Genomic DNA, 15620 nt, shown 5'->3' with positions numbered 1-15620 from the left:
GCCTCTGCAGGTTCGGCCGATCGCAGCCCCCATTGGCCTGGAGCGGCGAACCACGGACAGTGGGAGTCGCAATCGGCTGAACTTGTGGATACGACAGGTAAACAAACTGGCCCGGCCCGCCAGGGGCTTTCCCTGAACAAGTGGCAGCCCAAGTTTGAGAACCACTGCCTTACATCTCTTACCTCAGGAGCTGGTAGGGAAACCCAAGCCCGTCCTCTACTCTGAGTTCCAGTCCATGGACCCTGTAGCTGGCAGCCAAGTTGGCTCCCTCCCTGGACCGCTTCCTATATCTTCTATCCCTCAGGGAGTGACTGCAGCCTGTCTTCTTCAGGCCGTTTGCTACAAACCTCCAGGCTTCATAATCACCACCCAGATCCTCCACAGCTGGGCTTCACTGAATTAAGCTTGGCTTTCTCACTCTCTCAGGTGTTGCCAGGTTTGGCATCTCAGGCCCACATTAACCACTTCAAGGCCTGTGTGGGATACACACCCACAGTTGCCAGGTCTGAAGACTCAACCTGTGCTGTGAAAGTCAAGCTGTGCTCTTTCTGGCTGATCTGCAGAAAAGAACCTGGGGATGACAGTGGATGAGAAGCTGGAGATGAGTCAGCAGTGTGCCCTTGTTGCCAAGAAGGCTAATGGTATATTAGGCTGTATTAGTAGGAGCATCGCCAGCAGATTGAGGGAAGTGATTATTCCCCTCTATTCGGCACTGGTGAGGCCACACCTGGAGTATTGCCTCCAGTTTTGGTCCCCCCACTACAGAAAGGATGTGGATAAATTGGAGAGAGTCCAGCAGAGGACAACAAAAATGATCAGGGGGCTGGGGCACATGACTTACAAGGAGAGGCTGAGGGAACTGAGGTTATTTAGTCTGCAGAAGAGAAGAGTGAGGGGGATTTGATAGCAGCCTTCAACTACCTGAAGGGGATTCTAAAGATGATGGAGCTCGGCTGTTTTCAGTGGTGGCAGATGACAGAACATGGAACAATGTTCTCAAGTTGCAGTGGGGGAGGTCTAGGTTAGATATTAGGAAACATTATTTCACTAGGAGGGTGGTGAAGCACTGGAATGGGTTACCTGGGGAGGTGGTGGAATCTCCATCCTTAAAGGTTTTTAAGGCCCAGCTTGACAAAGCTGTAGCCCAGTGAGCTGGCTTACCTGTATTATATTCATTGCCTTGTTGTTCTGCTTTATTATATTTAGTAGTAATGCAAGGAACCTACAGGCTTTTATCCTGTAAGATTTGGCTTTAGTAGATAGTGTGCGGCTTGAGGTCTATAATCTTTGGTATAGATAAACATAAGTAACTCATAAGTTATAGGGAACTGAAAGTTGCAAGCAAGAGGGGGAATTTTGTCCCGGATACTGACAGCAGCCACCCACAGACCATAGCTGACACCAGCATCTGGAAGGTTCTGGAAAGACCTCTGACCGCAAAAGTGCCATGACAGCAAATTGACATGTATGCTAATAGGGTAACATCATACATATACTAACCTATAGAAAATGGACACCTTAAGGGGAGGAAATACAAATAAGGACCTCTATTGAATATGCATTGGCCATGGCAGCATCAGCGTAACCTACTATAAAAGTAACATCCCAGGGGCAGCAGATAGGTTGGGGAGATGTAGGTCTTGGGAGGGGCCAGAATGATGGCCACCGGGGAAGATGAGGATAATGACGGTGATGAGAAAGATAATGATTAAGTATGTAAGATAATGGTTAAGTAGGTTAAGAAAGATAAGGGTGTAAGTATGGACGTCCAAATGTACTTTCTGTATTATCTCTATCTGCCTTGTTAAGTTTAAGTGTGTGTATAATCTTTGCTGAAAAATTAATAAATTATATATTTGTAAATATATATAGAGAGAGTTCCTATGGGGTGGGTATTGCACCTGTACACATCAGGGTTCCCAAATTATATGATAATTTTACAATAATCTTACTGGGCCTGATCTTGGGACATGAACCTGTTAATCCTCAAGTTACAATTATATATACCCAACTTTGGATCAGGCTACAAGGCCCTGGCTGGGATGATTTAGTTGGGGATTGGTCCTGCTTTGAGCAAGGGGTTGGACTAGATGACCTCCTGACGTCCCTTCCAACCCTGGGATTCTAGGATTCTATGACAAAGATTCCACAGACCACGTTCTGTCGTTAATGTCGCCACTGCAAACCCCACTGTCGTCTTATCTGGCCCTTGGTTATACTTGCATGCAACACCACTGAGCAGTTAATCCAACCGCATCCTCACTTATTTCAGTGGGTTCCTCTTTCAGGAGTGCTATGCAGATGGTGTGGTAGGATCGTGGCTTAAATCACCAAACTTCTTGTTGCTGTCTGAGGAAGAATAGGGCCCATCTCACTCACACCTAGCTGTGTTGGCTCTGCTATGCTAACAGGAGTGTTAAAATGGATTCTTGTCTCTACGGTGGCTTGAGCAACCGAAAAATTGAATAACTTGAAGAAACAATGAAAAATGGCTAACTTTATGGAATAATAGCTGCAAAAAATCCTATAGAGCCAGTTCTGCTTGGCCTTAAAGGGACCAGCAGTGACTCTGAATAGACGTGGGGCAAAGCAGTGGAGTTAGTTTTCTGGGTAGAAGGGCATATTAGTACTACCTGACTTGAGCCACAGATACCGTTAGCTGGTCCAGTCGCGGATGTGCACCTTGGGGACTTACTGACCTCTGACCTCAGGGGAGACAGGAACGGACATAGGTGATTGGTTGAGTACAACTCTTTTGAGAACCACAGAGATTGTGCGCGCTCTCCACAAACAGAGCCACAGAAGATATAAGAAGGATCAGAGTGGACAGGGATAGCCTCTGAAAAAGGAGGACATCCCTGGCAGGGGCATGTTGGAAGAGGGAAGGGGCATGGCTGGGGCATTCCTATAGCCCAAGATATTTCTGGAGGCCACAATAACTTACTGGTGCAGTTGCCAACTAAATGCGAGCTAGGACAATTTTCCAGACTGCTCTAACCTCAGGTACAGTCCCCAGAAGCCCCCAGTTTGGAGCAGGAGCAAAGGCAGCATAAAGGCACCGCTTCACACTCACCCCCTTGAGTTCCTTTACTGAACTCAGCTCTGGCCCAGGGATGAATTCAACCCTCAATAGTCCCCTCCCCCACAACAAGGTTTCCTATTTGCATAGGGCCCAATCCTGCAAGCTTCCAAGTTCTGTCAAACACCACTGAGCTGAGGTCACTAAGCATTCCCAAAGAAGTGCTCAGCCTCTCACAGGATCAAGCTCATATTGACTTGTTGCTGTCTCAGACCAGATTTTTGGGCTTTGACCATCTTTCATGTAAGCTGAAAGGTGCAGAGGCAAAGTTCTAAGAAACTTTTGACTGTAACTTTCCTGGGAGTGTTCTCCCTTGCTAAGCTTGTTTGCGGTATTATGAGCAGTGGTGAGCTGGAGCGGGTTCCTACAGGTTCCCAAGAACCGGTTGCTAAAATTAGACCTCCGTGGAGAACTGGTTGTTAAAGGGCCAGGGAGTGGGCAAAGAACTCCGGTCCGCGGGCCGGACCATCCTGTTGCTCCCAGGATTCCCAGCTGGGGAGGCTGAGGCTCCCCCGGCCCTTCCCCCGCTTCCCCCCAGCTGCAGCGTGGCCAGCCGCCAGTTGCTTTGAACTGCCAGCAAGGTAAGGGGGGAGGGGGCTGCAAGCTCTAGGGCTGCTGGGGGGGCAAGTGGGGCAATTTGCCGCAGGCCCTGCAGGGGCCCCTGGCCCCACAAGTATGTCTCCACCTGCCCCGGCCCCTGCCCCGCTCCCCCCCCTTAAATCAGAACTTTTTATTGGGAACCAGTTGTTAAAATGTTGGCAGCTCATCACTGCTTATGAGCATAGCTGCAGTACTGCTAGCTAGGAGAGCTGGTAGGAAGGGAAGGGGGGGAAGAAAACAATTGAGAAATACGGAGAAATGGTCACGTGAACAGAGCATTTTGGCAGCATGACAGTTAAAAGGACGCTGTTTCCTTTCAGTGGCTATTCTGAATAACTAGCTCACCCAGCTGGCATCAAAACCACTGTGCGGAGAAACAAGGAGGGTGTTTCACTATCTTCGCAGCCTTTTCCAAGTGTCCCAGGTTCCTTCTTCCACGCAGGCTTTTGTGAAGGTGAGTTTATTTCTGCCTGTTCTGATTCTATGCTGTCTGAGCCCCTATCGTTCTATTAGTGTTCTTCCCTCTATACAGTCTTTTGTGTTTACTGACACTGCAAATGATTTTCCTCAGGCATGTTTTGTTTGATGTACAGCTGGCTAGTAAATTTTTGACCAAAGGATTTTTCATCAGAAAATGGCAGTTTGTTGAAACTGGAACTTTTCATGGGGGTGTACCAGTATTGACTAAAACTTTTGTTGGGAAAGGTTCCTCAGGTCCAGGATGGAATTTCTGGGCAAAACCAGAGAGAGTTGCACACCAGACCAGACCATAGTCTGGTGGTTAGGGATTCACATGGGCCATGGGAGACCCAGGTTCCAGTATTAACCCTGATGAAGAGTTATACAAAGTAGAATAGATTCAACAGGAAAGTTTAAGAGAGACCCACCCCAGAATAGCCACTGTCCTGGTGGTCAGGACAGTCACCTAGGATGTCAGAGAATGGTCAAGTAAGTACTTGAACCTGGGTCTCCCATCTCCCTGTGGACTGCCCTAATCACCAACTGATTGGCTATTTGGGGGTGGGTGGTCTCTCTTTTTTCATGAAAATCTTTGAAAAGTCTTGGTTTCTACCTGAGTCAAAACAGGAAAAAAAATTAAAATTCTGAAAAGTTTTGCAGGACAAGACAATTGTTAACCTGACCAAGTCTAGTTTGAAGTTCTGCTGGTAGCCTGACATTAGCAGACAGCTCCTCTCAGGAGTCAGTTCTGATTCTAGAAGCTGGGTTTCCCTGATCAGCTGTATGTGCTTCGAAGTGTTGAGTGAGGCCAAGCAACACTATTGTTTGATGGAAAATTAGACTTTCAGCTAAACAATTTTTCCACAAAAACTTCACAAATGGCTGTCTGTGAAAAAGGTCAACTTTATTTTAAACTCTCAAATATCCCAAATTTTTAATTTGGATATGCCACTGTGGTGCTTTCTGGGAGTTGAAGTTTGGGTGCCTCATGTCCCTGTTTTTCCTCTAAGGAGTGGGTTCCCCAAATGGACTGACATCTCCCATGATGCACCTGGGCCAGAAACTCCCACAAAGCACCATCACAGCTCACCACAAGGGGGGGCTTTGGTGCATCATGAAGAGGCAGCCTTGCAAGAAGCCTGGTCCCAGAGGAGAATGAGACCATGAGGCACCTAAACGACAACTCCCTTGAGGCACTGCAGTAGCATTTCCAAATTGAAATGTTCAGTTTTCAGCTGAAATGTTGCTGATGTTGATTTTTCACTGCAAACTTGAATCTTTTTTTGAGGGGGGAGCAGTGCAAATTTCCAACCAGCTCTAGTGCTGAGTAGCTCCTGAGTTATGCTGAATTCAGTGGAAGTGAAAGGTGCTTGGTGTTATGCTCATGGTCTGGTCCTAATAAATAGAGACAAGCATCCTTGTTGGCCACACCTCCCGCATATCTGTGGTTGATAGGTACCTCCTGTCCACCAGAACCACAGCTGCTTCTGTGAGAGGTTCCTTTTTCACCAAGAACCCAAGTCAAGTGAGTTTTTAGATACCCTGTTTTATGAGGGTGGTTTCCTCTTTCCGGGACAATCTATGTTGAAATTCTCCAGAACAACATTCCAAGGCCACAACTGGCCTAATTGAAGCAAGATTTTATTAAGGCTAGAGAGAGAGAGAGATTCGGGTTATAAACAAACTACGTTGTTTGTAAATCATAGCTAGTCTGAAAATTCACAACACACAACTTAGCTAGGTTCACTTTAGCTGCCTTTTGATTTCTTTGGCATGACTAGATGATCATCGGAGCAGATAGGTACCCTGAATGAAGATGTTTACAGAGCTATCCTCGCTGTTTCGTGTGTATTACAGTTATTCATGTTTATGTCCTTTGTTCTGGATAAACAAGTTTAGGGGGTTCCCTAGACCCAGATCTTGAAAGGTATTTAGGCTCCATTGGAAATTAATGGAAATTAAGAACCTAAATACCTTTGAGGATCTTGGTCTTAGTCACTTATATGATGCAAAGGTTTGTTGGAACTTATAGCCGCATCATAGTAGACTTTCAGCCCAATGTGTGCATCTTCCATCTGCTCTGGGTGTTTGTCTCAAAGGAAGGTGGTAGTAATTCTAAAGCATTCAATTCATGTAAAGAGATGGAGGGTGTGTTTTCCCTTTATTGTCTTATCAACAATTTTACTGTACATTAATTATAAATGAAGGGCACATTCCCAATAATCTCTCTCAAGCCCTTAACAGCAAATAGAAGATCAATGTACTGACTCTCCCATACATACATTTAAAAAAAAAAAGACAATCCACTAAATAGTCTTGTTTCGTGTAAGTGTCTGGAATTACAGCTGAAAATAAGATGAGTTAATGACTGCCACCAGGAGGAAAGGGGATCTGAGTTTCCCTTTATGAGACATATGGATGACAGACTCATTAAATGAAATCCAGATGCTCCAAAAGTCCCGTCACAGATGACCTGCCCCCTCCCACATACCACACAAAGTGCTCCGTTCAGTTGTACCAATAGAAAAAAAAACCTCTCTCACTCTCTCTCACCCCATTCCAGAAATGCTTCCTAGACGTCAGCGAGAGATCAGTGTGTGTCAACAAACTGGGGCCCTGCTATTAAAGCATATACTGGTGAAATGGAGGAAGAAAAAGCAGAGTTTACAGGCAAGTCAGAAGAGCTGGCGTTTATTTTGAGGTTGGGGCTGGGCTTCACCGGAGAACTTGTACAACAGGCAGCCGTCATGGAGCCAGACTGCCCCACCCAAAGAGGACCGGTCAGAGGCAGAACAAAGCCCCACCTTCCCATTTGTAGCAAGCAATGAGGGGAGAGCATCCTTACGCGTGGTGCAATGGCTAAGCTACAGCTGCTGCATGCTGGGAACTTCTAGGAAGCTTTGTGCTCCGCTCAAACACTGAGGCCCAGATCCCCAATGGTACTGAGGCATCTGGCTCCCACTGGTTTCAGTGGGTGTCAGGTGCCTAAATACCTTTGACAATCTGGGTCTGAAGCTCTGCATGACCCACGACGTGGTCCAGTGCCATGAAGGCAAAGGCCGGCTCTCACTCTTCAGTTGCTATTGACTCTCTCGGTGCTCTTTGCATTTCATTGTCCACTTGGCTTGTTTCATTACCAGGCTGTTCTCTGCTTTAAAAAAAAAAAGTCTGTGAATTTAATACTCAAGAAAGTGTACAATACTGAAAGACCTGAAATGCAGCCTCTGGTGGAGATGGGCCCCCAAACCTTTGACCTCCCATCCCTCTGTGTAGGATTGGCTCTGTATGTCATTTCTACTCTACAGAAGCTGAAAAAATGGCATAGTGTTCTAAAAAGTTATATCCTTGGTGCCATTAAAAGGAATCTAATTGGCTAACCGGGGCTGTGACTGGGAGGGTATCAGGTATAACTGCATGGGTCAACGCTCACTCATCAATTGTTCCAAAAGTGCTTGAGCAAAGTCAGAAATGGCCATTCTAAATGCTCTCACTTGAGCTTTGACTGCATGCTTCACAGCACAGCCAAGGGGCGGAGTTTGCATAACACATATGCAAGTATGTAAGGTCATTCAGTCGGGAGCTGCTCTCCCAAAGCGTATGCCAACACCCTACAAGGGGATAAGCTCCTTCTAGGGGGCAGTACAGTTGCTGGTCAGGTGATTTGCATATGTGCTACCAACTTCTAATTTGCTTCACATTTTTATCTACTTAGGAATTGCTCCTCTCACTACTGATGCCTCTCATATTGTATATGGATATTATTAGTGGTTGGTACAGGAGATACCCTGAACTACCTTCGGTTTACCTTGGGCCTGTCAATTCGTTTAATACGAACACATATGCAGTTCAGTATACACCAGTGACGCAGACTACGAGACAAATAATGCAGCATATGGCTTCTGTTTCCTTTTTGAAGGGTACGTTCCCTCCTAACTTTATTACACAGTTGTTGGTTTTTTACATTTCCTGTGTTTCATGAGACTTTTTACTAAAAGGTGTATTTTGCTTGTACTGAATATTTGTTAGCTATTAATCTCTAATGCCAGAGGATATGAGTGCCAGTCTGCCTGTGTGGTGCTAATGAATGTCATGGGGCAGATTCTCTCTTGTGGCCATGTGCCACTCAGTGTAAAAAAGAGTATTTGGGGCTCTCCAGTTCTGATGGCCAGTCTGCACTGCTGTTGGCCTGGTGTTTTTTTTAAGAGCAGCCTTGGGGCTGCTTTAACTTACTCCGTTGGCCTAGGGATTTCTATATTAATTTTTCATTATATTTTTTTCCTCTGGCTCTCTCTGCTTCTGTTTTTAGTAGTTGCTCCATATTTGTTTTTCACTCCTCTCTTGAATGAAATGCGGTCTTAACATTCAAGTCAAACTTCCAAACCCACAATTTTGACGTGCTCTTAACATTAGACAAAACGAATCCGTTCTTCCCTAGTTTTAATGGTTTATTTTGTGACAGTCATCTAAGATTTTGGTAGACAATAGGTGTAAACATGCACATTTATTTTTCTTATATATCACATGTGTAGATATTGTTGGAAACAACGCTGGAGAACAGACAGAGCTGGAAAGCACTGCTATGACATTCCATGATGTAATAGAGGTTAACTTTAATGATGCTTTCTCTTATGAGTTAGCTTCCCATGCTTATTCTTCATTCCATTTGCAAAGGGACAATATGGATCATCATTCAGGTGATTTTTCCAATTTAACACAAATTGTGCATTTTAATCTTTTTAATCTTTCAATTTAATCACAATTTATAAAGGTCGGCATGAGATTAAAATGTATGTAGGTATAAAATTAGTGTTCAAACAACTATTTTCTAATATTGATTCTTGAATATGGGATATCTGTCTATTTGGAATGGATTGTTGGGTGACTCTGGCCACAGGCATTCACAGAAGTAGCTAACTTGGTCAAAGTTTCAGCACCCAATGGCACCCCCTCAGTATACTCATGAATAGATCTGTTTGGGACTCAAAATTCAGTTCCAAGGAAAATTCTGATTTTTTTTAAATATTCTCAATTGGAATTAAAAGCGGAAATTTCAAAATTTCACACAAAACAGAATTTGTGGGGAAAAAATTGTTTTGGCTCATTTGAAATGTTTTGTTTCTGTTTAAACTTTTTGGAATATTTTTTTATTTTATTTCAGAATTAGAGTTTAATTTTTTACAATTTATAATAGAAAAGAAAATAATTGGGTTTATAATTGAAAATTGGTCTTCTAACTGGTAATTGGTTTGATCATTGGTAATTGATCTAACTAGTAACAGGTTTGCTTCTGGGTTTGGTAAATCAGTATTGTAACTGGCATAATATAAAATATATAGAAATAAAATAATATAAAATAACATATAATATTTAGAAACAAGAAGTTATTTCAAAATAAAACATCAATAAGGACCTTATTGAAGCACTTTCTTCCTGAATGAAATTTCATCAAAAATGACACATTTCCCCCCCCCCCCCCAATGTTTGATGTTGACAAATTGACGTTTTCTGGCTGAAAAACATTTGCCTGGAAAATTTTTGACCAGGAACTGCCTGACAAGTCCAGTGTTCTATAAGCCCCAGTGGTGCAAGTATGGTGGAATGGTCCCGCCCCCTGCCCTTCCATACAGCTGCGTCTCCTGAGTCCTCCTGCCTGGCGTCGGTACATCAGCGATACAGGACAGCCCTGATATCCTGGGAGCCACAGCGGTGAAAGGAGTGGAACGTGGGGCTGTCCGGTGTCCCCATGCCAGCAGCTCCTCCGGCGCAGCTGTAACCCCCTCCCAGCCCAGCCCCCACTATCCTCCGGCGCAGCTGTAACCCCCTCCCAGCCCAGCCCCCACTAAGACTCCCCCAAATCATTGCCTAATGACCATTGAACACCCATGATATGGACATGGTTCTCAGCCACTAGTGACATCCAGTGAAACCCACCGAAGTCGATAGGAGTTTTTGCCATTAACTTCAGCAGGGTCAGGATTTCAGCCACAGAGTACAGTCTAACTGGGGGACCTACAGGTGACAGGTTCCACTTCTCATTGCTAATCCTCTGTGTCATGTAACACTCCTCCCCCACACCCCCACACGTTACTATTTTGCTTATTTTTTTTTAAAATCTTTCCTAAAGACAGCTGCTCTGGCTATATATTTGATGAGGACGTTGCTTGTCCTGTTAGTCAACGGTGGACTTCAGGATTTGTTCCCCTGCAAGCAAACATTGATGCTGCTATCATTCAAGTAAGTAGAGTCGGGCGCTTGAAAGTCAGTTCATTTTAGCCAGATTATTAGTATTAGACCTAACCAAAGAAAATCTCTGACCAAATACTTTACATGTAGATGGAGCTTTTTAGAGAAATTAGATGTATTCACATCCGTGGGCCTTGATGAAATTCACTCTCAGGTTCTTAAGGAACTAACTGAAGCAGTCTTGGAACCGCTAGCAATTATCTTTGAGAATTCATGGAGGGCAGGTGAGGGTCCGGAGGACTGGAGAAGGACAAACATAGTACCTCTCTTTAAAAGGTGAACAAAGAGGACCCAGGGAATTATAGACCAGTCCGCCTCATTTTGATACCTGGAAAGATACTGGAACCTAATTATTAAACAATCAATATGTAAGCACCAAGAGGATCCTAGGGTGATAAGTAATAACCAACAAGGATCTATCAAGAACAAATCATGGCAAAGCAACCTCTTTTCCTTCATTGACAGCATTACAGACCTGGTGGATAGGGAGAAGCAGTAGATGTGCTATATCTTGATTTTAGCACGGCTTTTGACACAGCCTCACATGACATTCGCCTAAGAAAACTAGGGAAATATGGCCTCGATGAAACTACTCTAAAGTGTGTAAATAACTGGTTAAAAAACTGCAGCAAGAGAGGTTTAAGTTAGATAAGAGGAAAAACTTTCTAACTGTAAGGATAGTGAAGTAATAGGTTACTAAGAGAGGTTGTGAAATCTATGTCACTGGAGGTTTTTAAAGAAAAGGTTAGATAAACACTTGTTGGGGTGGTCTAAATATATTTAAACCATTCTCAACATGGGGGGATGTACTAGATAACCTACTGAGTTTCCTTCCTGCCCTATATTTCTCTGTTTCTATCCATGCGAAATTACTGAGCACACCAAACAGGGTGCCTGTAAGTCTACCATAATTTGGTTCAAGCACTGAATTGCACAAATGCTGTGAAAGGAAGGAGGGCCCAGTGGTTAAGGCACTTCACCTCACTGTGTCCCCTCCCAACTTGTCTCCGTCTTGGAACGCCGCCCTTCCAAGACAAACATCCCAACACTACCACCAGTGCTCCAGAGAGTTTAACACTTGGAAAAAATGCCTGCCATTTGTGTGTGCATGAACATACACACACAGACACACACCATGCCAACTCTGTGCCCTGAGGCCAGTGTGAAAAGGTTGCTGCTTTGGAAAACAGCAAGAAACATGGGGTTTTCTTGCTGGTGATTGAAATGTTTTCCACGTGGCTCCCATCACCTTCCTTTACAGCTGCAGCTTCAAGATCTGGAGTGCAGGTGTGAACTCAGGCATCAGTGAGTGTTTGTGTAGAGAGTGAATTGAGTTGCCCTTTTCTCATCTTCCCTTAATTCCGACGGAGAAGTTTACAGTGGGAGAGCTCACGTCCAGCTCTCACAGCCAAGAATCATTGACAAAATGTCACTAAAAATCTGTGGTCTTGGCAAATGAATCTAATTGGTTACTTGTTTTGTATTTTAGGTTGCATCAAACCACTCAGTGATGGAAGAGCTGCAGTCAGTCACTGCTGAACAGATGAGGCTACCTCCCTTTCGTGTTGTGAGAGGCATTAACTATGACTTTTTTCTTGTCTGCTGTGCAGTGGCACTCTCTCCTCTCATATACTTTATGTCACTCAATGTGGCAAAAGACAGGAGGAAGTTTAAGGAGCTGATGAAGATGATGGCGCTCCAGGATTTCGCCTTCTGGTGTGTGAAATGCCCACTTAACTATGTATGGCAGATAAATCCACTGGTGAATGAATATCTCACCGATGCAGCCAGGTGTTTAAAGTAAACTGTAAGAAGCTGGGAAATTCTGCTGGGTGAGCAAGATGTGTCCTCTCCATTTGCAAAACCTGAGAATGTAAATGAAGCCCAGGTGTAATTCGTGTTGGCAAAGGAAGCTGCTAAATATAGGCAGTGCCTCAGAATTACTAGTCAGTTGCACAATGTATGAGAGTCAATGGAAGTAGCCAAATCAAATTGAAAGCCTTTAGTGTGTCAGGACATAGCTGAATGGCTGCTTGTTTTTCTCTGCTTTATGTGAAAGGTGTAGCTCTTGCATTGTCATCGTTGCAGGCAAAGCAGTCCTTCCACAGGTCATAATGCAGAATTGAGCCTTACATACAAAGACAAGGGGCCAGACTGTCTTTCAGAGGAATTCCATTAGAATGGGTCCAAAAAGAAAATTCAGGGACTCTTTCCTCCTCTTTTCCACCCCCACCCCCCTCGTATTTTCCCTGATTTTTCCTAAATTCAAATGTTCAGGATTCAAAACATTTCAGTGTGTTCTAACTTGGTCATTGAAGCCAATGTGTGTCCATTATAGTCAACACAGTGTAGGCTGATTCCGTTTTGCTACTGAGTGGTGGTACCGCTCTGTGATGGGGTGTATGGATCTTTCAGTGCTCCCTTGTGGGATACCTGGGGCATTACTGTTCCCTAACCCAGTAGTGTCCCGTGGAGGAGACCCTACTGAGCTAGACCATGGCCTGGTAATTTCCAGCCAGGGTTCAGTGCCTGTTCAGGTAGACACTCCCAGCTGGGAGCTAATTATACACACACTCACCATAGTATTTAGACTCAGCACCTTATAGGAAGGATGGGTTATGCCCATGAGTAAGATTCTACTTCATTTGTGATATTGCGGAAATTGCAGATCCTGCAATATTAGGCTTCCACCACAATTTGGATTTTAATTCGCTAACTTTGCACACTCCACAATTTTGCATACATTTTCAGTATGCAAATAGTACTGCACTAACATTCAATGCCTGTAAAATGTAAAAGGCTAAAGTGACTGCACTCGATTTCTATAGCAGTAGTGTTAAGACTTTTTGTCTTCTGAATTTTACATTGTACCGGTCACTCTTTTTTTATATAGTTAATGTAATATAGTTGCAGCAAAATGTCTGGTTATCAAAAATAATTAGTAGGCATGACATAGCACTTGAGTGTTTATATTGTTCCAGCAAATTTTTCTTGAACAAATAGGACCACTCTGGCTTTTCCAAATTACATTATTACTTTTCGGCAGTTTTCCAAGTCTTGTCCGCAACTCAGCTGCAATTATTTGAAGACCATCTTGCAATTTAAATAGGGCCTTACCCATAAAAGAGGACGCAATACAGGTACACACAGTGACCCCAGATCAGGACAGGAGTTCTGAGGAAATATAGTATCAAGTTGCTCCTTATATAGTTTGGAGCTTTCTACTTGTAAAACAGCCTGGGAAGGAGTAGCTAAAGACTTCTGCCAAGTGGGTGTCAAACCCTGCTCTAAATTCCAACACGAAGTCGGTGATTTGTGCTCAAGTCTGAGCCTCCGGAAATTTTCTCTCTCGCCCTTCTGTCCCTGGCCCTGCCATGAGTGTCTGGTTATATTTTTATAGCCATTTGTTTAGGGATGCATGAGCAGTTTTATAAATCTTTACTGTACAAACCCAGAAATGCAAGAGTAGCCATTAGGAAAATGAACCTCACACTGTTTGCTTAGAGCAACATTATGCAACAATTTTTAAATTACTGTCTAAAATAAATGCATGTTTATGGGAAAGTATCCCATTCTTTAAAAGAAATGAAGGTAAATCTGAAATCCATTGACTTCAATGGAGCCAGTTTTTTACTCTGTAAATCCTGGGAGAAATGTGGAAACTTCTTGGTCAGGAAGAATAGCCACAGTCGGAATGAACATTTTCCCAGGATATCTTCCCTGTTTTAAAATCTTGCTATCATTATCCCAGCTAAAACTCTTGTCGGTAAACAGAAGATGATGGAAGCCGAAGGATGCATGCTGAGACACATCCACTCAAGATGTGTGTTTTACGTTCTCCCCATCTGACGGGCAAACTAGAGATCATATATTGCCCATAATCTTGGAGGTTGAAGTAGGAGACAGTGCAGACTACATTTAAAAATCAGTTCTGTGTGTTTCTGAGCTGTCCATCTGAGCTTGGTATATGGCCATGGCACTAGCTAGGACTTGGGAAACATGGGTTCGATTCCCTACTCCACCGCAGACTGTTTGTATGACCTTGCTTAAGCTGTGTAGCCTCAGTTCCCCATCTGTGAAATGGGGATAACCGCACTGCTCTACCTCACATAGGTGTTTTGAGGACAAATATATTAAAGATTGTGAAGCGGTTTGAGATCTAGTAATGAAAAGTGCTATATAACAGTTAGTTATTATTTATGTATCATCTGTCAACAGTGTTGCACTTTCTATTTAGGTTCTTTTATCACCTTAATCTCTATAGTATCTGAGCACCTTCCAGTCATGCATTAAGCAATATAATTAACTTTTGTCATGTATGGTTCATTCTTTTCCTCAGTACAGCTTTTATTTTGAAACACCCAATCACCAGAAAAAGGAGATTGTTTGATTTTTTTTTGAGTGCCAATTGCGGTAAAAAGATCCATGTTCAGATTTTTGTTTTAAAAGATCCCTTACCTGTGTGACTAATATAACACGGGAGATATTAAGACTGAAAGCATTTTTTATAAAGTCAACCTTTCTTTTTATTCTCTCTTGGTCTTTTTTGCATTTTATTCAGCTTGCATAATTAAATGAGACAGGTATATTTCAGTGGTGCTTGCGAGTTTCGTGTTCTGATTCTCATGTGCTATCTCAGTGTGGTGATTGTTTTTCCAACACTGCATGGGAACATCTAAGGGAAACATAAGTCATTTATTTATTTTTAATTGCATAAAAATATTTCTATTTCTATCATGGCATTAAACTCCCCTTTTTATTAAAACCTAAACTGTAAGCAAATGGTAAGTTGGCAGTATCTGTATAAAACATTATGGTGACATGTTTTGTCAAAGAAATTTCAATTATTATATCAAAGTACAGGCTTCTCTTCCCCGTCCCCCCTTTTTAACAGATTACTGCATGACCTCACATCCATCCATAAACCAGAAAAGTAATGCAATGTCTTTTGATTTTAGGTTCTCCTGGGGTTTGCTGTATGCAGGCTATATTTTAATTGTGGCAATTCTACTGACACTTATCATTAAATCTGAAAAATTTATATACCACACCAGCCATTCCGTGATATTCTTCCTTTTTTACCTCTATGGCATCTCTTTGGTAAGTTTTATTTTTCAGAAGAAGCATAGTTGTTTCCATCTCTGGATTTATAAAAAGTCTGGATTTAAGGACCCTTGGTATTGCCACAAATGAAACTTCTTGAACTGCGGGAGAGAGAATTGTGTAATTGACCTGGAGG

The 15620-nt window shown here is 43.2% G+C and overlaps 1 protein-coding gene across 1 annotated transcript in view; it reads left to right on the top strand.

The window, feature by feature from the left end:
• LOC120383139 overlaps nucleotides 1-15620 on the top strand; it is a 124498-nt gene that overhangs the window by 64575 nt on the left and 44303 nt on the right. The window contains exons 40-46 of the mRNA XM_039500760.1: nucleotides 4016-4133; nucleotides 6702-6808; nucleotides 7851-8055; nucleotides 8668-8832; nucleotides 10263-10372; nucleotides 11871-12097; nucleotides 15340-15481. Coding sequence (XP_039356694.1) covers nucleotides 4016-4133; nucleotides 6702-6808; nucleotides 7851-8055; nucleotides 8668-8832; nucleotides 10263-10372; nucleotides 11871-12097; nucleotides 15340-15481 — 1074 coding nt within the window. The remainder of the gene's footprint in view (nucleotides 1-4015; nucleotides 4134-6701; nucleotides 6809-7850; nucleotides 8056-8667; nucleotides 8833-10262; nucleotides 10373-11870; nucleotides 12098-15339; nucleotides 15482-15620) is intronic.

This window comes from Mauremys reevesii, linkage group 15, assembly GCF_016161935.1.
Source record: "Mauremys reevesii isolate NIE-2019 linkage group 15, ASM1616193v1, whole genome shotgun sequence".
Lineage (NCBI taxonomy): Eukaryota > Metazoa > Chordata > Testudines > Geoemydidae > Mauremys > Mauremys reevesii.
This window is presented reverse-complemented; position numbering and strand designations above follow the sequence as displayed.